Raw genomic sequence first — 25,889 nt, 5'->3', positions numbered from 1 at the left:
AATACATTTGGCCATTAAAATCAAACCAAAAACTTTATAAATTTATTGATATACAGAAACTTAATCTTTCTATCTTTCTAAATGCTTTATTCTGGTCAAAAATTTTATTCTGGCCTAACACATAAGGTTATTTCTAAATTTCAAATGATAATTGCAAATAAATATGGGTTTTTTAAGTAATTAGAATGAATATAGCAAGTTTAATTGAAATATTTACATTTGCAAATATTTTTCTTAGATGAACCTATTGAAGAAAAAATATGTTCAATTCTGTATGAACGTATTAGGGGGTCAGAGGTCATGGCGTGACCGAATAACACAGCGAGATGATATCTTGTCCACATATTTCTGTCACGGTGACACTGGTTTCGGAACTTCTTAGCCGTTAAAGCGACGAAAAAGATAAAATTATTGAAACATATATGTTTTTCTTCGTTCAACAAATGATCATTAGTTCTTTCTTCAGTGTGAAGAATGTTTTTAATTAGCCTTAAATCACGCTTACAATTCCTCCGAAGTTATGTAACTGAAGACGATACCACCCCTTTTGACTTCATATATTAAGAACTCATACAATAATAGTAAGATTATTCTCAGTAGCGATCATGGATTTTTCATTATGAACATATATTTCCTGAGCTGGACTGCTGAACATCAATGTATATAAGTATTCAAATCTTGGAGCGAGGCGAACTCTCAAGACCAAACAGCTTTTAGGTCATTGCGCGTCACAACATAGCAATACGGCGGCCCGTTCGTGTAATAAATGCAGTTCTTTTCAGAATATTCGTCTCAAATGTAAATAAAAGTAATAAACAACAATGTTAAAAAGTTCACTGGGAAATGAACTTGGTTGGTACGTGATCAAATCTTCTGAGAAGCCCTTCGGACTTCACAGGATTTGATCACGTGACCAACCAAGTTCATTTCCCAGAGAACTTTTTAACATTGTTGTTTATTTCTTAAGTATTTAGAAATGAAGGGAAGTATATTTAAATTATTAAGTTGACTAAAGTTTGATTTGAAATTTCTCTTTGATATCAATACATGTATATTGACAAAGGTCCTGGCCCTCCCTCTCCAGTTACTTCCGATATTTTCATGACTTTGACATTATAAAAATAATGGGGGGGGGGGGGGGGCATGCCAAGTACCTTGCTGAAAAGTAGTAGCTGTTACATATACCAGGATCAATAGGGAAAAGAAATATCCTCTTGTTTATCACCAAGTTGGTATGACCAACCATACCAGTTATGAGTAATTAAGATGTGACATAGCTGACCAAATCAATTAATGTTTCACGTATTGTGTAAATGTACAGAGTATAAAGTTCAGTGTTTTGGTTTCTTACAGCGTTGAGAATTTGAGGAACAATATATTAACTCTCTCGATCTCTCATACATATATGTATGTGTGAACAAGAGAAGGTTGCACTTTAAAATATGCACGTGTCGCCGCAGCACTCTGGATTTTTTTTTTTTTTTTTTTAGGAGCGAGTTGGAAATTTAGAACAAAACACGACGTTAATTTTAGAGTAAATGATCACGAAACACCTGTATGAAGGTAAAGTTAAAGTCAACTCTTTGTTTTTCAACGAAATTAATATATTGAAATTCGATATTCATTTTCTTGAAATTAATTTTTATATTAAAATATTTTCATATATCCTCTGTCGTTTTCAAGTAGACACCACTTGCTTCAGTTTTGCATTATACACAGTGCAGTTATCCTATACACTTTTATTTATTTCTTCGAACAAGGCCGTAACTAGGCTCAATTTTTTAGTGAGGCAAGAGCTCTGGGGGCCAACCAAGTCCCAAGCGGAACCAGGGTAGAGTCTAGATGAGGGTTCATCGAGGAAGACGCGGAGGGAGTTCCCGAATCCTGGGTTTTAGCAAATTAAAAACATCATCTTTGAAAGTTTTCAAGTGTAGATTTTTTTTCACATGCGTTCTAAACAGTGAGACGATCGATTTACAGAAATTGAAACAAAAGTTAAAAATATTAAATTTCAAAGTAAAACTTTTTCACTTTTCAGAAAACTCTAAAATTTTAGTGAGGCATCTGCCTCACTTGCCTCAATGGTAGTTACGGCCTTGTCGGAGTACTACGTACTGCAATGCATCGAAGGGGAAAAAATCAAAACGTTTAAATAGCAAATCGTCATTTCAGAATTTAAAGTAATTTATGTCATTCAATTATATTTTTTTCAGTCAACAATATGATTTAAAAAAAAAAAAAAAAACTACCCATGCAGTCTACATAACTTGGAGGAGATATAAATAAACTGATGAGGCATATCATGCAACAGTGAACTGATAACCACTGTCGAGTATACTCTGAGGCTAAACCCTCTACATGTAACATGTGTACAATGTTTGTCTGAAAGAGCCCAGGACCCAGGACATTGCCAGCTTAAGATGCCCCCTGATGACCACCCCCCCCCCTCCCTTTTCCATGATAAAGCCGAACTGTCATATCTTATTCTTTGTTTTCCTTACTCTTGGGGTGGGGATGGGGAGGGGGTAAGGACTTTTAAGTCTATATATGTGATTATGAATATACATGATGTACATAATTATTTAAATATTTATGCAGGCGTCTATGACATATTGATACTTTCAAAACAAACATCTATAAATTTTAATGTGTGAAATGCATAATCCTCTCAACGTTATCTACTCTATATATAAATACGTGTATTGTTTTTATAAATTATTTACTTGGCTATATAAGCTCAGATTGTGCGACAATACTTCACACATAAAGTCTGTCATCCCGGATCGACATTTAACGTTATCATTTCTAATTTTACGTTGCTTTTTCTGGAAAGTCGCAGTGCTCGCATGTCAGTTGTCAATGCTGTAGGGCTACCTTGAGATTGTAATTCTTCCTGATTACAATCGTTTAGAAGGAGACACTTAACTTAGTGGAATCAATATGCCGAAATCATCACGTCCGCCGTGCTATTTGGTTAAATATTCATCACCCAACTGTCAAGGTAAAGCCACGAGGAATTCCGCATGAATGTAAACATGGCCGAGGTGAGGAGCGTACGTGACGGAGCGAACATCCCCATGGCGTGTCAGTTATGCAGCTCCGACGAGCGGCTCATGGTATGCTCAGGGTGCAGGAGAACTTGGTATTGTTCCAAAGAGCACCAAAAGCTGGACTGGAAGTATCACAAGAAAAACTGCAAGCGGATGAGAGAGGAGGAGGGTGAAACCAAACACAAGCATGGCATCACGTTAACTCCTTCTTCGTTGGATATTCCGCGCTACAAAGGTGATGGCATCGCTCAAAAACTGTCAGCCGAGGCCATGACCCAGAACATGAATAAAATGAGCCAAAGTTTACATGATGATTTAAAGCTGACAGATGATAAACCTATCAAGAAGAAAATATCAGAAGAGTTCTACACAAATCAGTCAAGCAGTTCAGAACGTACAGTACTGACAGATGAGGGAAGTTCAGAGTCGTACATTCTTCATTCAGCCGAGTCTGCATTAAACGAGCCTGTGTACCACAAACCCCCTGCCCAAATCTCGTCCCACAGTCAAGAACTACGTTACACACCCTCCGTCCGATCTTACGAAGATGAGCCTGTGGACAACATGCATGCATACCTCAGTGTTCTAGAGTCTAGAAATGAAATGTTAGGGGATTACGTTGTGAAGTGTCTCCATACTTATGGAATTTGTGTCATGGACAACTTTTTAGGAGAGACAAAAGGATTATCTATTCTGGCAGAGGTAAAGACACTTCACAAGATGGATAAAATGACAAGCGGAGAACTTGTCAATCGCAGTCTTGGGTCAAATGCGCAGCGAATCCGTGATGATTTGATCACTTGGGTGGACGGACGTGAAGCAGGCTGCTCAAACATTCAGTTTTTAATTTCATCCATGGATGCAGTGATTTTAAAATGCACTAAGAAACTGAAAGACTGTACCATTAATGGTCGTACAAAGGTATGCTTTAAGTTTTCTGGTGATAAAGTGTTTGTAAGAGTATCTCTATGATGTCGGTAAAAATTGTAAAGTATTGTTGTTTTATGCACTTTTACCTCTCCTGCTTATACATCATTGATTGCAGAAGAGCTTATGCATTATGTTGTATCTGTCTGTCTGTAAGCATTTTTTTTTCCAAAATGCTAGTACTCCCTCTACAAGTTTTATCTGATGTTAGTAAAACTATGCACACAAGGAGACTTAATTAACCCAATACATAGTAAGGATTATATCATTCTTGATGTATCATTCCTATTGATAAAATTCAGGCCCGTAGGAAGCAATTTCAGTTTGGGGGGCACAACTATACATTTTCAGTTGAGGGGCACTATCAACTACCAAAAAATTCCTTGACAAGCAAAAAAAAAAAAAAAGTCATCAGAAGTTTTATTGAGGGGGCACAAGCATATAATAGCTATGTTTTCTATAGTCAACTATATATCGGCAAAATTATTGGGGGGGGGCATGGCCCCCCTGTGCCCCCCCCCCCCCCCAGTTCCTACGGCTATGATGTTTCATAGTTACTAAATTAATATATAACAATTAGGGATGTCAACGAATATTCGAACATTCGAATATTCATTCGATGCGTTAATATTCGAACATGAATTTAAGATTCGAATATTCGGTGTTTTTCAGATTTCTCAAAAAAGAGTGCGGAATTATCCCCGTTATTTTTTTTTTATAACTAGCGATCATTTTCGATCGCCTGATTTCTTTCATACTTCTTTCACACTTTCTTATCTTACTAATAGATTTTCTAAATTATTTTGATTCGAGTAAGGTAAAAATAAACAAGAATTATTAAGGTATAATACAAAAAGTACTTTCAATAGCTTGATATGATCGAATAGGACATGAAACTCTTCTTAGCATGTCTAGGGCCGGTACACACGGTAAGGCTTGCCTTGTAAGTCATGGAACTTAAGTTCTAGCCTTACCGTGTGTACACCCTTAATACACGGTTTTTCGAGCCTTACAAGTCTGACTTATGAATAGAGCACTGCTCTATCTCTAAATACAAGACTTAGCTGACCTTTTCTTCTCAGCCAATGAAAACATTCACACAAGTGTCAATCTATTTTTATCAAACCATACAGGTGGGTTAATTGAAGTAAACAAAAAGTATTTTCAAAAAAGTTTATGAATGTATCTACAAATACACTGTTAATCTCTTCCTCTTTTAAGAAGCATTGGTCAGTAAAATTATTACAGCGCCCTAGTAATATCGTCTTCTACTTTAATGAATGAATGCACTGTTAAAGATTGAAAAAACGTGGAATATATGGAAATATTGTTTATAATTTTGTAAGTCTTGCCTTAGCGTGTGGACATGAAAGCCGTACGGCCTGCAAAAAGGTAAAGTTTTAGACTTATAAGACAAGCCTTACCGTGTGTACCGGTCCTAAGAGACATGAAGAGTAAACCTGTGAAAATAATTTTTTTTAATCTATGATAGAATCAGTCTGTTGTATCTTTAAGGGTTCAATTATGCATCAATTAATTGATTATCTTGGGTTGAATATATTCCTAAATTTTAAAATCATTATCGGGACGCTAATGACCTATAAAAATAGTCTATGGAAGTGTTTGTTTAATTTAAACATATATTTTCAAAACATTGTATCAAAGAGTAAATATCTCTTATTAGGCAGGTAATTGTAATTAATTACATGTATTCAAATCTGAAGAGTTAGCGACAATCTTGCCCCTGGTTAGACGACTGGTTCGTCAGTTTGAGCTTGTATTAATATTCTTTGTTAAAATCATATTTCGGTTGTATACGCTAAAATCAATTAATTATTTCAAACACTGACAAATCTCAAATGTAGAATTCTTAGTATACACCTTCAAAGCTCTACATCCAGCTTTACTTCCAAAAACCGACGCAAAACCTGTCATGAGAGTATGATGATGCACATTTAAAATAAACCAGATTATATCTATTTTACCGAATATTCGAATATATTCGAATACTTTCATCGAATATTCGAATATGAATTATTAACAAAATTGACATCCCTAATAACAATATGTAGTATTCTCCCAAAAATCTCTAGACTAGAATGTTTTCTCAGATTTTAGCAAAATTATATTTCAGACCATTATGTATATATGACAGAATCTATTAAAGGTATACATGGAATATAGGCAGAAATTCTATTTAAAAAATTAACGAATGATTTTATATTTTTAAAAGTTCTTTATCATGTTTATTGGAAATTACTTTTATCTTTGATTGCATTGCAAAGATACTGAATTCTTATCACAGTTGTTTTCAGGTCTCGAGTAAATGCACAATTTGAATTGCACCACTTACGTCACCGTTTAAAAAATGTTTTGTCTTTTCTGGGCTTTCTCACATGATCATTCACATTTATCATGTATTCTTGTTTTGCAATGACATTCAAAAGTGTGTCCTTAAAGATAATGTAGCTAGCCCTTAGACACAGCGAGTCATATATATATACAGTTGAACTTTGGTATCACCAACACCAATATCTCAAATACCATGGATATGTCGAAGTGATTTGGAAGTCCCAATCATTTTTTCTTTATGTATTTTAACCTCAATATCTCAAATCCTCAGACTTCTAATTCCCATCGAGTTCGAGATAACAAGGTTTGACTGTATATTTCATTTATATTTCATTTCATTTATATTAATTTGTCAAGTTTGAAGCTTGAACATGTTGAAAGCTTGAAAAAATTTATCAAAAATATGAGTTAATTAAATGAAGATTTTACAAACTCAATTACACTCATTTGACAAAGTATGCAAAATATAAGTGCCAGTAGGGAAGGTTGTATCAACCACACCATTGCTATTGTCTATGTCACATGACTTTTATTTATAGCACAAACATGAAATCAGCTACAGCATACAGTTAAAGAATGTGTTTTGATTATATTATATTATAAATCCTTTGTCTATGGTCATTCAGTTCTTTGGACTTAAGACCATTGGAAGTTGTTTGTTTTCTGTGTGTGTAATCAAACAGAAGGGAAGAGCAAGCAATATTTTCATTTTGAAGAAACAGTAATTTTTCTTTGGCATTAAGAAGATTTCTTTTAGGTTCTGAAACTTGCAGTTTTATAAAACATTTCAAATCATTTCAAGAATTAGAAAAAAAAAACTTGCATGAGCCATCCAAATATTTTATTTTCAAATTTTCTTTTTTGCATCACTATGTCACTTGAAAGATCTTTATTATGATAATGGTATGTCAATCTGATTAAAATCAGATCCTTTGATACGCTCACTTAGATAGCTACACAAGGATCTGAAGAAACCCCATTTAGGGTCATCTCCTGTTGACCCTTCTAATAAAAATATTCATTAAAATTTTAACCAATCAGAGATATCGTACTTGAGCGACATTCGGAAAAATGAATGTAGAAGTTAAAGTAGCTGTGGAGAAGATCTTACCGTTTCATACAAAACAAAGAGCTAAAAAACAAGGCAAAAGCAAATACTAAATATATTTCTGTACAGAAGACTGTGGTCATTCGGAAACCAGGTCATGATTTGCCGTTCGTGCATCATGGGTCTTTCACATTTGTAACTGAATTCCGAGATACTTCCAAATTCTCTGAAGTAAACGTTTGATTGGATAATTGAAAGGTCACCAGGAGATGACCCTGAATGGGATTTCTTCAGATCCTTGTGTAGCGATCTATGTGAGCGGATCAAAGGATCTGATTTTAATCAGATTGATGGTATGTTATGTAGAAGTAGTAGATCTTGATATTGTAGTGTTTTTTAGATGGTTGGTTTGCTGGTAGGTCTTGACACTGCTTTGTTTTAGATGGTAGGGTTGCTGGTAGGTCTTGACACTGCAGTGTTTGAGAAGGTGGAAGGTAGTCTTGACACTGAAGTGATTGAGATAGTAGTAATTAGGCTTGACACTGTAGTGGTTGAGATAGTTGAGGTGCTTGAAGCTGCAGTCCTTTAGATGGTTGGGTTGCCGGAAGGTCTTGACACTGTAGTGTTTGAGAAGGTAGAAAGGCTTGACACTGTAGTTGAGATGGTGGTAGTTCTTGAAACTGTAGTGATTGAGATGGTAGTAGGTCTTGACACTGCAGTGCTTTAGATGGTTGGGGCTGGTAGGTCTTGACACTGTAGTGATTGAGATGGCGAAAGCTAGTCAGTTGACACTGAAGTGATTGAGATAGTAGTAATTAGGCTTGACACTGTAGTGTTTGAGATGGTGGAGCTGGTATTAGGTCTTGACACTGCAGTGCTTTAAATGGTTGAGATGCTGATAGGACTTCACACTGCAGTATTGAGATGTTGAAAGCTAGTCTTGACACTTTAGTGGTTGAGATGGTTGAGATGGTGGTAGATCTTGACACTGTAGTGTTTGAGATGGTTGAGCAGTGTACGAAACTCGGAAAAAGATTCAGGTGGACCAGCAGGGCTGACTACTCAAAAAGTCTGTCAGCCCTGCTGAAAATTAATAAGCCCACATAATAAAATTCCGTATGAAAGGTATGCACACTCAGACTTCTACTTTTTTTTTTTTTCACATCCACTGCAATTTCATATACAGTAATACGAAGATTCAAATTTTATTCATTGTTCACTTTCATTATGAAGTTGGGAAAAATAAACATCAATCGATCATGAATGTGATGAAATACACTTTCAATTGCTAATCTGAAATACATGTCCTATGTTGTCATTTTTTTCTAGTTTTATTACATTTATAATACATCGATAGGTTTGATAGATACATGTATGGCCATGATAATATTTAATAATATAAATATTCACATGTATATTTAACAAAGATGTTAGGAGTCTCCTTGATTTTAATTGAAAGGAGAAAAAAATTACAATTTTAAATTTCAGTACCTAAGAGCAATTTTTAGCACAACATATTGTTATTAAACTGATATTTTTTTAAAAAGGTGAATGTGTTTCATTTTAAACATAACATTTCTATTAAATTATTGATATAATTGTTAAAAGGGTGATAATATTGTGATATGATTTAATTTTACGAAAGTTTATTCTTGATTTTTAAAATCAAAACATAAATCAGCTAAAACGACCAATGAATAAAAAGCTCAGCATGTTACCCTTGGATGAAAGTTCATATTGTAAGCAATTGAACAGTGTTGAAAAATTTAGTACTCTATGTCTTTATAAGCGGCATGAGCATATACGAACAGGGATTTATCACGGCTGTTTTTACTATCGGTAAACGGTACCTTTCCCCTCTTAAAAAAGGTGCAAAATTCCCCTCTTTCAGATAAAAAATTCCCCGATTAAACAGAGAGTATTTAAAACATCGTTTGTAAATTTCCCTTTTTTGTCCGATTGAATTTTAAATGCATATCGTAATTTACCGTCCTCATCATTCAAATGCTTTTAGAAAAAGATCGAGAGTCAGTCATATTCAAGCTTCTAATTGATAGTGATCGATAAATAGTGCCATGTCCATGATATCGCACAATGCACTCTTAAGGTAAATGAAAAGAATTAGAAAAACAGATGCTGTCAGAATGCAAACAATCGAGAAGCTTTTCAAGTCTTCAACCAGAGACATGTCTCTGCTTCAAATATATGTATGAAACTGCAGAGTTAAAAGAAAGTGGAAATGAGTCAGCGAGTTAGACGGAACATGAATCGGAAGATTGGGCAACAACAACAACGATGTTAGTAGCGAAACAAGAAAAACAGGAGATTTTTTGATGAGGAATTCAGAGAGAAAGTTAAAGTTCTGACCTGGTTTTAACTTACTTTTTTAATTACATATTTTATAAAAAGTGTTTGGGTTTTTTTTTTCCTTGGTAAAGGTCTAGAAATGACCCTCAAAATGCAGGATTTTGCTCTGGGGGCATGTCTCTCGACCCCCCCCCCCCCACCCCACCCCAGCGATATTCAAGCTTGCGGCTCTCATTTTCCCCCTTAATATATATATACAAACGGTAGTAAAACAAAATAGCTAGATAAATCCCTGACAACTATTAATACCAATTGATTCTTTTAATTTAACACATGTGAATGTGTTTGATTTCTTTCTGATCCTGTAAGTTTAAAAAATATGCACAATATGCCAGTGGAAAGTTGAAAATATTGTTTTATGCGTGAAAACATCTAGGAAATTCAGGTTAAAAGACACTTTTTGTTATGGTGGTGTTCTTCATATATTTACAGATTTATTGATCAGTTTTGTTTATTTCTTGTTGTCTGAGGGAATTATGCCTTGTATGAATGTTGAAATATTTGGTCTTTACCCAGTCTGTGCGAAAGTCTAAAATTTTTACAGGACATACGGTCTGGTAAAAATATATATTTTACCAGACCAAGCATTTACTTACCAGACCGACCTTTTTCTTTAAATTCATACATTATGATTAGATACAGAGATTGAAAAGGGGGGGGGGAGTATTCTTACTGTTAAATTGAACCTTAAATAGATCCAGAGTTGAGATTATTAAAAAAATGATTTTATTGAAATGAACAAACTTATTATTGTGTCCTTTTTAAAAGGTAGTACATACGACAAATGCATACAATTTTCTCTTTTTCTGGTTATTTGACACATACAAAGGAAATATACAGTGTCAAAGATTTTTTTCTAAAACTTAAAATGCACTTTAAAATATATTTATTTATTTCCTGAAGTAACTCATAATAGTTATTCTTGTTTAATAATGAAAATAATCTACCCAGCCTAATCTTCGTATGAGCTATCTATAGAGCTATATTCCATGACAGAGGAAATTCAAATTAGAAATAACCGATCAGGACAGGGTTGATATAAATTAAAATTAATCATGCATTACTGCTAAATGGATCGATTAAAGGATATGTGTGGAAAATAAGACCATATGAACATGTAAATTAAGATTTTTAGGCCTTATTTTTTTCATCGGACACTAGATGAAATCCCGCGCAAGCGCGGGGAATTGAATTTATACCACTACCGACAGAAAAAATCTAATAATAATATTATATATATTGTAGTTTCTACTGACAGCCTACAGGCTTATAACTGGAAGAAATACTTTGTGAAGTAGAAGTACGTCTCCACCCCCCCCCCCCCCCCCCCCCCCCCCCCGTGTAAAACTTAAATAACAATATCATTAATTGACGTTTATTGAGAAACCTGTTATATACTATGTTATGGATATTGTATATACTATGTTATGGATATTGTACTTCAGATGCTCTTATTTCATTTCCGTCAAGAATAAAAGCAGTGAATATGCACATTTTACTGAGAAATAGATTTTTTGGGGTAAAAATTCACAGGTACTTGGGTCTTGGTTTATAAATATGTATGTACCTTATTGATATGTAAAAACTGTACCTTACCTCTTTTTTTAACATATCAATAAGGTACATAAATATTTATAATCCAAGACCCAAGAACCTGTGTAAAAATTAGCTTTTATATAACGCCCTATGAATACAATGGCGGATTTAGAGGGGGGCCAGCCCCCCTCCCATTTTGTGTCCAAAATATACATAAAATTTAATAAGTCAATTTTTTTGGTGTGTGTCCGTGACCCCTACCCCAACCCCAAACTGGTTGCCCCCCCCCCCTTTCAAGATTCCTGGATCCGCCACTGGAATAGGCCGAGTATTTGATACAAAAGACTGTATTTAAAAAAAAAAAAGAAATGTATTGATTAAAGCAAAATTTTACAGCATAATTGTATTTGAATAATGCCTAATTCATTAATATTCTCTTTTCATGTAAGCAAGTTTATTACGAAGTACAAATTGTACTTCGGGTTCGTTGCCACGATGCTCTCAATGAGGAATATATATACAAATTTTACCGATAAATTTATTAGGAAAACCTACTACATATATGTAATAGTAATATATAAATATATTCACAACTTACAGTATTATCAATGATTTACCATTATTTCAAAGACCATTCACACAAAAGCTTTTTTATGTTAAAGCAGCTATAATCACCTCGTTTTTCTTTTTAACATCGGGCTCGATGCTATATGATGTTCTAGAAGTTTCCGTCAATATTACGATCGGTGAATGACGAAAATAATCTGCACATTTTCCTTTTTAATCGGGTATCACAACTTATTTCCTTTATATCATTAAAATCAAGTTTTGATTGAATAATAAAGTGATGACGTTTTATGAAATAAATAAACGATTGCTTGTTGTCAGTTTCATTAAAAATTGCCAGTAACTTAGATCCGCCAACCGGAAACGCCACCGTACTCACGTTTTTGCTATTTCATGGCTGTTTATAGAAAATAAAAGTAGACTTTTAATTTAATGTACGATACTTACAATGCAAGTGAAATCTAAATATAGTTTACGGACATCATCTTGTATCGTGTGTATTCTCAGAGGAGTAAGTAAGAACTCTGGTGCACCCGTTTCGGAGTTTATTTGCAAAATTTATTAATTTATAAGTATAGATTTGGTCTTGTATCCTGAATTTTTTTAACGACCCGAACCAAATTTTACCGGTAAAAACAGACGGTCTGGTGACTTTCGCATAGACTGTTTACCTTCTCAAAACATTTATCTGCAAAAATGGAGGGAATAGGGTAAAATTAGTGCATCAAAGTGGGCTGATTTGCTGACACAATAGGATATCTGACCATAGACACAAAGAGTATTTATCTGGTTCTTACCCTGTAACAAACTAACTTTACATGCTTAAGCATTAATAGTCTTCACCTGTAACAACAGGATATCTGTCTCTAGGCACTAATTGTCTTCACCTGTACAACAGGATATCTGACTCTAGGCACTAATAGTTGTCACCTGTAACAACAGGATATCTGACTCTAGGCACTAATAGTCTTCATCTGTAACAAACAGGATATCTGTCTCTAGGCACTAATTGTCTTCACCTGTAACAACAGGATATCTGTCTCTAGGCACTAATAGTTGTCACCTGTAACAACAGGATATCTGACTTTAGGCACTAATAGACTCACCTGTACAACAGGATATCTGACTCTAGGCACTAATAGTCTTCACCTGTAACAACAGGATATCTGACTCTAGGCACTAATAGTCTTCACCTGTACAACAGGATATCTGACTCTAGGCACTAATAGTCTTCATTTGTAACAACAGGATATCTGACTCTAGGCACTAATAGTCTTCACCTGTACAACAGGATATCTGACTCTAGGCACTAATTGTCTTCACCTGTAACAACAGAATATCTGACAATAGGCACTAATAGTCTTCACCTGGTCCTTACCCTGTAACAACAGGATATCTGACAATAGGCACTGAAAGCCTTCACCTGTAACAACAGGATATCTGTCTCTAGGCACTAATAGTCTTCACCTGTACAACAGGATATCTGACTCTAGGCACTAATAGTCTTCACTTGTAACAACAGGATATCTGACTCTAGGCACTAATAGTCTTCACCTGTACAACAGGATATCTGACTCTAGGCACTAATAGTCTTCACCTGTAACAACAGGATATCTGTCTCTAGGCACTAATTGTCTTCACCTGTACAACAGGATATCTGACTCTAGGCACTAATAGTTGTCACCTGTAACAACAGGATATCTGTCTCTAGGCACTAATAGTCTTCACCTGTAACAACAGGATATCTGTCTCTAGGCACTAATAGTCTTCACCTGTAACAACAGGATATCTGTCTCTAGGCACTAATAGTCTTCACCTGTATCAACAGGATATCTGACTCTAGGCACTAATAGTTGTCACCTGTAACAACAGGATATCTGACTCTAGGCACTAATAGTCTTCACCTGTAACAAACAGGATATCTGTCTCTAGGCACTAATTGTCTTCACCTGTAACAACAGGATATCTGTCTCTAGGCACTAATAGTTGTCACCTGTAACAACAGGATATCTGACTTTAGGCACTAATAGACTCACCTGTACAACAGGATATCTGACTCTAGGCACTAATAGTCTTCACCTGTAACAACAGGATATCTGACTCTAGGCACTAATAGTCTTCACCTGTACAACAGGATATCTGACTCTAGGCACTAATAGTCTTCATTTGTAACAACAGGATATCTGACTCTAGGCACTAATAGTTTTCACCTGTACAACAGGATATCTGACTCTAGGCACTAATTGTCTTCACCTGTAACAACAGAATATCTGACATTAGGCACTAATAGTCTTCACCTGGTCCTTACCCTGTAACAACAGGATATCTGACAATAGGCACTAAAAGCCTTCACCTGTAACAACAGGATATCTGTCTCTAGGCACTAATAGTCTTCACCTGTACAACAGGATATCTGACTCTAGGCACTAATAGTCTTCACTTGTAACAACAGGATATCTGACTCTAGGCACTAATAGTCTTCACCTGTACAACAGGATATCTGACTCTAGGCACTAATAGTCTTCACCTGTAACAACAGGATATCTGTCTCTAGGCACTAATAGTCTTCACCTGTAACAACAGGATATCTGTCTCTAGGCACTAATAGTTGTCACCTGTAACAACAGGATATCTGACTCTAGGCACTAATAGTCTTCACCTGTAACAACAGTATATCTGACTCTAGGCACTAATAGTCCTCACCTGTAACAACAGGATATCTGACTTTAGGCACTAATTGTCTTCACCTGTAACAACAGTATATCTGACTCTAGGCATTTATAGTCATCACCTGTAACAACAGGATATCTGTCTCTAGGCACTAATAGTCTTCACCTGTAACAACAGGATATCTGTCTCTAGACACTAATAGTTGTCACCTGTAACAACAGGATATCTGAGTCAAGGCACTAATAGTTTTTACCTGTAACAACAGGATATCTGTCCTTGGGCACTAATAGTCTTCACCTGTAACAACAGGATATCTGTCTCTAGGCACTAATAGTCTTCACCTGTAACAACAGGATATCTGACTCTAGGCACTAATAGTCTTCACCTGTAACAACAGGATATCTGTCTCTAGGCACTAATAGTCTTCACCTGTACAACAGGATATCTGACTTTAGGCATTTATAGTCTTCACCTGTAACAACAGGATATCTGTCTCTAGGCACTAATAGTCTTCACCTGTACAACAGGATATCTGACTTTAGGCATTTATAGTCTTCACCTGTAACAACAGGATATCTGTCTCTAGGCACTAATAGTCTTCACCTGTAACAACAAGATATCTGTCTCTAGGCACTAATAGTGTTCACCTGTACAACAGGATATCTGACTCAAGGCACTAATTGTCTTCACTTGTAACAACAGGATATCTGTCCTTAGGCACTAATAGTTGTCACCTGTAACAACAGGAAATCTGACTCTAGGCACTAATAGTCTTCACCTGAAACAACAGGATATCTGACTCTAGGCACTAATAGTCTTCACCTGTAACAACAGGATATCTGTCTCTAGGCACTAATAGTCTTCAGCTGTATAACAGGATATCTGACTCTAGGCATTTATAGTCTTCACCTGTAACAACAGGATATCTGTCTCTAGGCACTAATAGTCTTCACCTGTAACAACAGGATATCTGTCTCTAGGCACTAATAGTGTTCACCTGTAACAACAGGAAATCTGACTCAAGGCACTAATAGTCTTCACCTGTAACAACAGGATATCTGTCCTTAGGCACTAATAGTTGTCACCTGTAACAACAGGAAATCTGACTCGGCACTCAGGGCCATTGAGCAGTGAGGGATCTTTTATATGCCAGTACCTACTGCGACAGTAGTCGGTTTATATGGTCTCATTCGAAGGACCAGTCTCCACATCCCACAATGGGATCAACTCCTTACTTGATCCGTGACTTATTAAGCTTGGTTAAAAAACTTAAATTATTCGTTCTTCTACCTGTATTAACAAAATAATTTCAACCCCTGTACACATAACCGGTGGGGGGGGGGGGGGGGGGGTTCCTTGGACATTTTTGTCTGCAGATTATCTCTTGAATTACTGTTTTCATTTCAAACTGGTATTTTCAGACTGATTGTCAAAATTTATAACATTTTAGCTCACCTGGCCCAAAACCTTTGAAATTACATTGATAATAAATTCAAATGTTATCATTTTTTTTTATTTAAACATATTATAATACAACCCTGTAAATAAAATCAGATATTCAAAATAAAAATTTTCACTTAAGTCCTCAATTTATGGTCTTGAGGTTAGATCTATAACTCAAGTGAGATTTTTTTTATCACCTATTTTCTAGCATTAGGCTTTCTATTTGTCTGTCCTTATATAAACTTTTTATCAACTTGCCACATAGCATTCTTGGTTGAAGGGAATCAGATTTTTTTTCAATAAGTCTGCAGTAGTCAATGAACTGAGAAGAATAAATATATACAGAACAAGTAAACTGTTGCATAATTTAAAGAAACGAGTCGTGGTTTACAAAAGTTTACCAAAGAAATGTATTACAGGTGTCATGCAATGGATCTAACTATAATCCTATCAGACATATACTAAGCTGTGGGTGAAATAATAAGCCATTTTGTGTAAACATTTAGTGATCAGTAATTTAAGCTTCTACTTGCATAGAATCTAAGTTTCTTCAGTGTGAAAATCTGCATACCATATGTTTATATAACATTTGATAGTGTGACGCGGCTCGAAACGTCAACAAAGTTTGGGTTCGGATATTTAACAAGCCAATAGCGTAATATGTAGCGTAACCTCCTTAGTTGAAGAATTCACCAGAAAATAAATCCAGAATACTAAGACACTATGAAGTTTATTAAAATACAAAAATAATGTGGGATTGTTGATCAAACAATGAAATAAAAACAATAAATTCAAACACCCATGAAACTATTTGTTGCCCTATTTATTTAAATAAAACTACTGATGAAGCTTTGGGTGAATAACTTCAGTGAATAAATTGTGGTGAATCGATGCCACCAACAATTCCTTATCACCAATACTTTTGCTGCTGTAAAGCTTTGGTGAATCAACGCCACCAACAGCTTTCTATAATCCAAAGGTCTTAAACACCTGTAACTCGGTGTAAAAACATCACCAGTAGTAATGAGCTAATTCCTATTTAATAAAGGTTCAAGTTTCAAGAATTCTATAAGCACACCATAAATAATCCAGATTTCACCCAAATTTACCAAAGAAACTAATCCAATTATTAACCATAAAATCACCAGTTTAAATTAACAAATTAACCAATTATTAAAATATACCAATTCACGGTCAGCTCTTAATTGTGCCTCTGACATCTTCGGGATCCTAGAAGAACTGCAAAGTCTAATGGTCTCTGTAACGGTTTTAAATGCTGATGCTGTAATCAAATGACTTAGCTCACCAGGAGGTCCCATCTTCCCATTTAGCCTGCTTACTAAGACTCCGACTGACCAATACACAGATCTTATCAATGTAACTTTTGTCTAAAGCTAGGAATATACTCCATCTAAGAAGTTAAATTGTTTTACTTACTTAATGCCTACCAAAACTAATTATAAACTATAAAAACATTATCTAAGAATTATACAACTGTATAACAAAAGCTTGAGTTAGACAACATCCATTTTATTGATGAATAGAATTGAAAAGTATGATCAGCATTCTTCAGAAACAACAAATACGATGATTGGATTTAGATTAATGTCTGTCATCAAACTTAGCCTTGATTTTTGTATAAGGTCAAGGTCAGGTTACTCAGAAGTCTAATGTTCTTTGGGTCAACTCATGAATTTTTCTGATAGGTATATGGATGCATGCATGGTCATAATTTTTATTCAACATGAAGGTTGCTAATCATAGGTGTTTAACAACCTTCAACCAATTACATTTCCACAAGATTTAGACCATGGGAATGCTTGGTGTAATTTTTTTTAGCAAGATGGCAGAGTAATATATTTCAAGTTACTGTAGACATACATTTTTCCACGTGGGATTAATTTACCGTATTTCAGCAGTCAAATTTTTTTGTGAAAATTTGTCATAGGGTATACTTTGTATATATATATATATATATATATATATATATATATATATATATATATATATATATATATATATATATATATATATATATATATATATATATGTAATTAAGACATACAATGGCAATCTAAGATATCCACATAATTTTCAACCCATGGATGGAACAGAAATTACAATTTTGCAGAATGAAGGCCCTTGATTGGAAATAGTATGTTTACAGTATCTTAAAGGCCGATATTTTTAACCGTATGGTTTTCTCAGGTAAGGGGAGGGTCTTAATTTTTCATGCGTTGTACCACAAGGCATTGACAGTCGTGCAGACCGTGCAAAACGCTAATCCCTATACACGATTATACACAGGAAGTAAATGACTATTACCTGTACAGCTTGTTTGGCCTACATTTCACACAGATCGAGATAAAATAATTAGATCCTACATCCATAGAAGAATCATTAGTAATAACTAATATTCGTAAAATTCCATAATCTCACTTGTAACTTATTTCAAACAGAAAATCGGTTTTTGTAAAAATCTAGGCCTATGTACCTTATGTCATTGTACAGTTGTAGCAATGATTTGAATTCATCATTAAAATTAATGAAGGTACATTTTGAAAGTAAGATATAGAAAAAGAATAGGTGGAAGACACATAAGTAAATAAATTTACTTAATATTTAAAAAGTTATTATACACAAGCATGATTTATTTTACTAAATCATTATGAGACTTTTTTTCATGTGTTAATTTGTACTACAGATAATTATAATCACGCTAGCTGTTTTATGCTTGGATTACTGGTTGTTTATCATGCTGTAAGTTATATATGCAGTAAACATCAAAAGACCGAAAGTTAATTTGATGGTCACCACGAGTGTCCAACAAGGCTGTGTATAAGTTATACACAGGACTAGTAGCTGAATGTCAATCAATTTCAAACACCCAATGATGGACCCTAATTCACTTGATTGATGGGGGTATACAGTCCACTGGTAAATCTGAGGGCGGTGCTTATTATCTTGGGCTTTAAAGTATGCCCTTATTATCTTGGGCTTTAAAGTATGCCCTTACTTTAGTTGCTCCCAGGAGTAATTATTATTCAAGTCCTATTGTGGCAGTTGTAGTTAAATTTAAAATGCTTTCCGCGATTTTGAATGATAAATTAAATATTGAATTGTAAATCAGGTCACCTTTAAGGCCTTGTGGGCCTCTAGTTTTAACTGCAGTATAAATGTGCAAATTAAAATATTGAAGTTTTAAGCTATTGATGGGCTAAGGTAAATGTGACGTTAGATATCAAGTTGGATTCCCCTGATTTTTTTTTTTAAGTTTGTTTTAATGGTTAACCAGAATTTGTTGAAATGTATGATGTGTAAATAGGTGACATTATTATATTGTTTTTCCCTGCCATCCAAGTACTGAGATGCATCTGCTGGGCTTCTAAATCGATTTTTTTTTTAAAATTCAGGTCACACCAATAGGAAATGGACAATTTTAAAAGTGAAATAGATTGAGAATTACTCATGTACTTGACTCATTGTGTTCTTTAAGAAATCTGAATTTTAGCAGCACATAAAAACAAACCAAAATTGTACTTTAGATCCATTTGGGAGAAAAAAATAGATCATTAGCATTCAACATGATATAAGATGAATGTACACACACACATATATATATATATATATATATATATATATATATATATATATATATATATACAGGTAAACTTCGTTATCTCGACATCGACGGGACCATCGGAAAATGTCGAGATATCCGAGGTGTCGAGATATCAGAGTTGAGACTTGACGTCCAAGATCTCACTGCATCACCAAACACATACATGTGTATAAGCTTATTATACGTACATGACTTCAATATAGACTGTAGGTCAACTTATTTCAGCAATCCCTCTAAGAAGTTATTTTTAAAAAATCTTATTTATAAAACCTGTTCTTTCTCTTTATCGAAATCGTTCTAAATTTTTGTAGTTTTCCATCCAGCATTCGCGTGTTACTTGGCTACTTGCTTTTTTGTCAGAACAGGATACGAAATGCGCTCTATAAACTTCGAATCGAACCATATAAACATGATAAAGTCGACATCCGAGATACGAAAACATATTAAATGCGTAATTATTTTTTTCTTATTTCATTCAGGAAGAATGTGCATTAATATTAATTTTTTAAGAGATTTGTGTATCTAAATTAACGTAGTGATATTACAGATGCATGAATTACGGATGATTCGGTTAATCGTGTCGTTAATCGGATTATTTCCTGTTGAATGCATTTTAACTACAAAATATTAGAACATCGTTTAATTCTTTAGTTTGAATTTATTCAATATGTTTATTATTCTTTGTAATTTAGTTATCTTTTTCAATTTCAAAAGTTATGTTAGGTTTCGACATAAATAAACACCTGTAAATTTAAGCAGAATCGTGTAGATTTATCAGTGATATTACCCAAGCTGAACATTAAGCAATTAACGTCTCAAAGACGCCGAGGGGGCTTTTGATTCACCTACAAACACAGTCTATAGAATTAATTAAGCAGCGTGCAGTCAAAACATGGGTGTGAAAGGTGTGAATTTTTGACGACGTCGAGATACCCGGAGCCGTCCGTGCGTGACGAGCGACCCTATCTGACAAACAGTTAGGTTCAGTGGAGCAGAAAATTGCCGATGTCGACATATACCAGGTAAATTTTGCTCTTGGGACTGTGAATATACGTCGAGATAACCAGGGTTGTCGAGATTACCGAGGTCGACATATCAGAGTTTTTGCAAATCATTTATATAGTAAATACTGCCGGGACCGCGGACGGACGTCGACATATCCCAGGTTGTCGACATATCCGATGTCGAGATACCGAAGTTTACCTGTATATATATATATAGATCTATGAGAAAACTCTTAAGGTGTGATTTTGAATGACTGTGCTACAAGACTGCATGTCCTTGTTGACTTAAGCAGGACTTGTAAGAGACCAATGTTTGAGTGAACCTCTATCTGTATATCTTTTTTTTTTAAATTTTAGTAACTGTTTAAAAGGGTTTTGAACTTGTACTTAGTGTAAATTATTATATATGATGTCTATGACAATTGGTGAAAAGTCAAGCTTTGTGACGTCTTGTCAATTTATTCCTGGATCAAGGAATTCCTAACAGGTGATATGGCGTACGTGACTGAGTGGCCGTCGTCAGCACATCACACAATTAATCTACACCCCCCTCTATTGCAGGGAAAAAAGAATTGTCAATATGCAATGTGTCAGACATTGGAATTATTAGTTTTGCCAAATGCTGGGACATTTAGTTAACATTTTGCAAAAGCTTTATTTAAAAAAAAAAAAGAAAAAAAAAAAAACAATTAATTTAAAAGTGCATGTACTTCAAATTGTTAAATTAAGCATCACGCAGTTATCATGTAATTTGTATGTAAAAGTATTGTTTTGATAAATATTACTTATTGCTAGCAGGTGGCAATACGGATGACATTTACATCAGATTAAGGATTACCTTTTAAATATGTTGGCAATGTATGATGTGACAATTAGTTGACATGTTTGAGGCATTTGGCTGTTTGAAGCTTTTACCTGTTTGAAGAATTTATCTGTTTGAAGCTGTTTATGTCACTGAACCCTCTGTATTGCACCAATCAGTCCATCTGTTCTTCTTCTCATAGCTCATTTGGAAAATGTATCAAAAAACATTCTCTGCATTTTTGAAATCCTTTTAATTAGTCCCCTACTGGTGAAATCCTCTTCCTCTGTCTGTCTGTCTAGCTGTCTGTCGGTCTGTCTGTCTGTCTGTCTGTCCCACTTGGTTTTCCACATTTTCTAAACGCGTGCAGATATAATGCTGATTTTTGGTATGTGAGTGTATCTTGATGAGTTACAGATCAAGTTTGCATTTCATTCTGCTTCAATGATTTTGACAGAATTACCATTTTTTTTTAATTTTTAAGTGTTTTTATGGACTTTTTTTTTCTAAATGCTTGCAGATATTGAGCTGATTTTATGGTATACGAGTCTATCTTGATGACTTATAGATAGAGTTTGCATTTTGTTTGGCTTCAATGATTTTTGGACGGAATTACAGCATTTTCAATTTATGGGAACCAAATTACACTAATAATGCCAGTAGGGGGCTAGTATTGCTTATGCAATATTCTTGGAATGCTTGTCTCTGTTTATTCACTTCTTTTTTTTTTTTTTTTAAATATTTTTTGTTGTAACGACCAGAAAATAAAAATTGCATAAAATATGTGAATTTGACTATATTTATTATGCCTTTATCTGTCAAAGGAAAAGTAATACAAATAGCTCTTAATAAGAATACTGAGTGAGTGGGGGCTGTACTCTGCAGGAGCTATTTGTCAAAGCAAAAGATTGACTTCATTTGACCAAATGCTAAGATACTCTCATTGGCCACCAGGCTTCGAGGGTCAAGGTTTGTTTTGTTTGCGGATGGCCCAATCATTTCACCATGTTTGTTTTCTTTAAAATAATTAAAGTTTTCTTAATAAATGAGTCCTGTTTATAATGCAACCATTGGTTCTTTTCTTTAATTAGTATTGAATGTTTAAATAATGAGTTCATTGCAACCATTGGTTATTAAATACACACTGAAAGAAATGTTTTGTTTATTCTACCTGTTTGTATAATTGTAGATTGTTTCCATCACATTTCTTTTAATAAACTATCATGAGAATAATTGGTAAGAGTGATTTAGACGTAATTCTTAGTATAATTAAATTTTTTTATAGGAATTTTTAACCATCATAAATTTTAGTATTATCATTAGTTTTGGTCTTGACAATGCTAAAAATACACGTCTCTAATAATTAAATCACAAATACTGTCCAAGAAAATAAATATGAGTTATCCCTAAATATTGTTTTAGAAAATTGGACCCACTTTTAGAATTTTCCACCCCCTAAAAATAACTCTTAATCAAGTATAAATGTAAAAATTAAAGGAAAAAAAAAGAGAAGAAATAACGGGGGCAGACATTTGTACCCCACTGTTCTCACCATACAGTACGTGAAAAAACCTACTCTGATAAAATGGAAAAAAGGAATGAATCGGTTGGATTTTTTTTTTAATAAATGTTTTGTATGCTTTATACCAAACTAGGTCTGACTGGAAGAATTACGTAATATTGAATCGTAAATTTGATTTAGTGTAGAGTAACCAAAGAATTCTATGGACTTTCAGCATGGCATGTTTAGTGGGAATTCTGACTTGCACATTTAGGGGGTCATTTATTGCAGATCAAGTGACCTTTAAAGTACACATGTACTGCATACAGTTTCCCCATGGCAAAGTGGAAGGCAGTTTAGTTAAGAAGTTTCTTACAGCCTTAACAGTTTGTACTTATTAGCAGTTCTGGAGCAGTTAATTAACCTTCCCTAGACTGCTAATGGGTAAACAAATTGCTTTCAAACCTTTTGCATCTTTATAAGCAGTTTTCTTAGCCTTACCAGTTCGTAGCCAGTTTTAAGCAGTTTTTAGGCAGTTCATAAGCAGTTACTTATCAGTTTATAGACAGTAATTTACATGATTTAGGCAGTTTTGGAGACATCTTAATTTTACTGCTAATGGACTACCAGTAAACTGTAATGTACTGCTTAACAACTTCACTTTTACAACATACATGTAAATATTAATTGGTCAGGAGGACATTTTTTAGTATCCAAACCGACATTTATCAGCTGCTTTAAGCAATACACACTGTTTAGACTTTGGAAGATGACATCAATATGGAATAAGTATAAGTATTAGTTCTCTAATCTAAAGTTAAATATTCATTTCAACTTAACAGGTTTGATATGTTTCTGATAATTTTTTGAGGGCATTTGTGATTTATTGGAGAATAATGTCCGCGGCATTTCTTTGATCTTGGCAATACCTGTAGTAGAATTATATTTATTGTTCATTGAGGCCGGTATTAAAATTTTCTTCGATCCCAATCAAATTATACAACATTGAAACAGATAATGTATACTGCTAGGGAAACTGCTTAGAAAACTGCCAAGGAGAACTCTTTTCTCCCAATCATACATGTAGGCAGTTCTTAATTGGAAGTAAAACCCACACTGCTTGAAACTTTGAAAACTGGTTGAAATTTGAAAAACTGCTCAAGAACTGCTTAATGATTGCCTAAATAGGCAGTTCACTTTTCCATGGGTTATTACATGTAATTCAACTTAAACAAGCAATTTATGACCCATGGAAAAATAATCTTGTATCTCATTTTTCCTCCTACCATATTGGCAGTACTGGTATTTTCTTCTATAATTCACTGTTTTTTGCTTTTTTAATGTATTTTTGTTATATATAATTGAATTCTTCTATGAGACTAAAAAATATCAAAATATGTTGCAAGCTCCCAAAATGCAACACTTAATAGATCAACAAACAGGGGTGCATTCAAGAGTTTAGCGGCTATAATAGCATCTACGTAAAGCTACGCTCTTGAACGGAGAGCTAGCCTAGCTGCTACAAAGGGAGAGCTAGCATAAATATTTCATGCTAAGTATCAAATCCAAGATGGCTTCCTTAGTAACAACTTTGCAGCACACAAGATTCAGCCCTGGTATTACACACATTAATGGGGTGGGGGCAGGGGAAAACTCCAAAACATGAAATATTTTTATTATGATTATCCTGATTTGCATTATTAGCTCACCTGAGCCGAAGGCTCAAGTGAGCTTTTCTGATCACATTTTGTCTGTAGTCCGTCTGTCCGTCTGTCTGTCTGTCCGTCCGTCCGTCTGTCTGTAAACTTTTCACATTTTCGACTTCTTCTCAAGAACCACTGGGCCAATTTCAACCAAACTTGCCACAAAGTATCCTTGGGTGAAGGGGATTCAAGATTGTTCAAATGAAGGGCCACGCCCTCTTTCAAGGGGAGATAATAAAGAATTAGTGAAAAATTAATAGCATCTTTTAAAAATCTTCTTCTCAAAAACCACAAAGCCAGGGAAGATGAAACTCATGAAGAAGCATCCTCAGGTAGTGTAGATTCAAGTTTGTTCAAATCATGACCCCCGGGGGTAGGGCGGGGCCACAATGGAGGATCAAAGTTTTACATAGAAATATATGGGGAAAAACCTTTAAAAATCTTCTTCTCAAGAACAGCAAAGCCATGATGAGTCATATTTATATGGAAGCATCCTCAGGTAGTGTAGATTCAAGTTTGTTCAAATCATGACCCCCGGGGGTAGGGCGGGGCCACAATGGAGGATCAAAGTTTTACATAGAAATATATGGGGAAAACCTTTAAAAATCTTCTCCTCAAGAACAGCAAAGCCATGATGAGTCATATTTATATGGAAGCATCCTCAGGTAGTGTAGATTCAAGTTTGTTCAAATCCTGACCCCCGGGGATAGGGCGGGGCCACAATGGAGGATCAAAGTTTTACATAGAAATATGTGGGAAAAATCTTTAAAAATCTTCTCCTCAAGAACAGCAAAGCCATGATGAGTCATATTTATATGGAAGCATCCTCAGGTAGTGTAGATTCAAGTTTGTTCAAATGATGACCCCCGAGAGTAGGACGGGGCCACAATGGAGGATCGAATGTTACATAAGAACATATAGAAAAATATTTCTTCTCAAGAACAGAAAAGCTATGTTTAGTCATATTGATATGGAAGCATCCTCAGGTAGTGTAGATTCCAGTTTGTTCAAATGATGACCCCTGGGATAGGGAGGAGCCACAAGGGGGGATCAAATTTTTACAAAGGAATATATCAGAAAATTTTTTAAAAATCTTCTCAAGTACAACAAAGCCATTTGTTATTTTGACATGGAAGCATCATCAGGTAGTTTAAAATTCAAGCTCCCCCCCCCCCCCCCCCCCCCCTTGGAAACTTTTCAATACTGAACTGATTTGTGCTTTTGCCTATCCACTGTGCTCAGGTGAGCGATGTGGCCCATGGGCCTCTTGTATATATTCCCTTTTCTGTTTTCAAAG

At 34.8% G+C, this 25,889-nt stretch overlaps 1 protein-coding gene across 2 annotated transcripts in view; it reads left to right on the top strand.

The window, feature by feature from the left end:
• The first annotated feature begins 2,803 nt into the window (after positions 1 to 2,803).
• Positions 2,804 to 25,889, top strand: part of LOC133177058 (egl nine homolog 1-like) — a 34,399-nt gene continuing 11,313 nt past the window's right edge. The window contains exon 1 of one of the 2 annotated variants that reach the window (XM_061312159.1): positions 2,804 to 3,971. In XM_061312159.1, coding sequence (XP_061168143.1) covers positions 3,024 to 3,971 — 948 coding nt within the window. In that variant the 5' untranslated portion in view covers positions 2,804 to 3,023. The remainder of the gene's footprint in view (positions 3,972 to 25,889) is intronic. The other variant, XM_061312152.1, reaches the window with a different exon arrangement.

Source organism: Saccostrea echinata, unplaced genomic scaffold (assembly GCF_033153115.1).
Source record: "Saccostrea echinata isolate AGI-Se365-2 ecotype Australia unplaced genomic scaffold, CSIRO_AGI_Sech_v1 ptg000002l, whole genome shotgun sequence".
NCBI lineage: Eukaryota > Metazoa > Mollusca > Bivalvia > Ostreida > Ostreidae > Saccostrea > Saccostrea echinata.
Note: the sequence above shows the minus strand (reverse complement) of the source record. Positions and strands in the feature narration are given on the sequence as shown.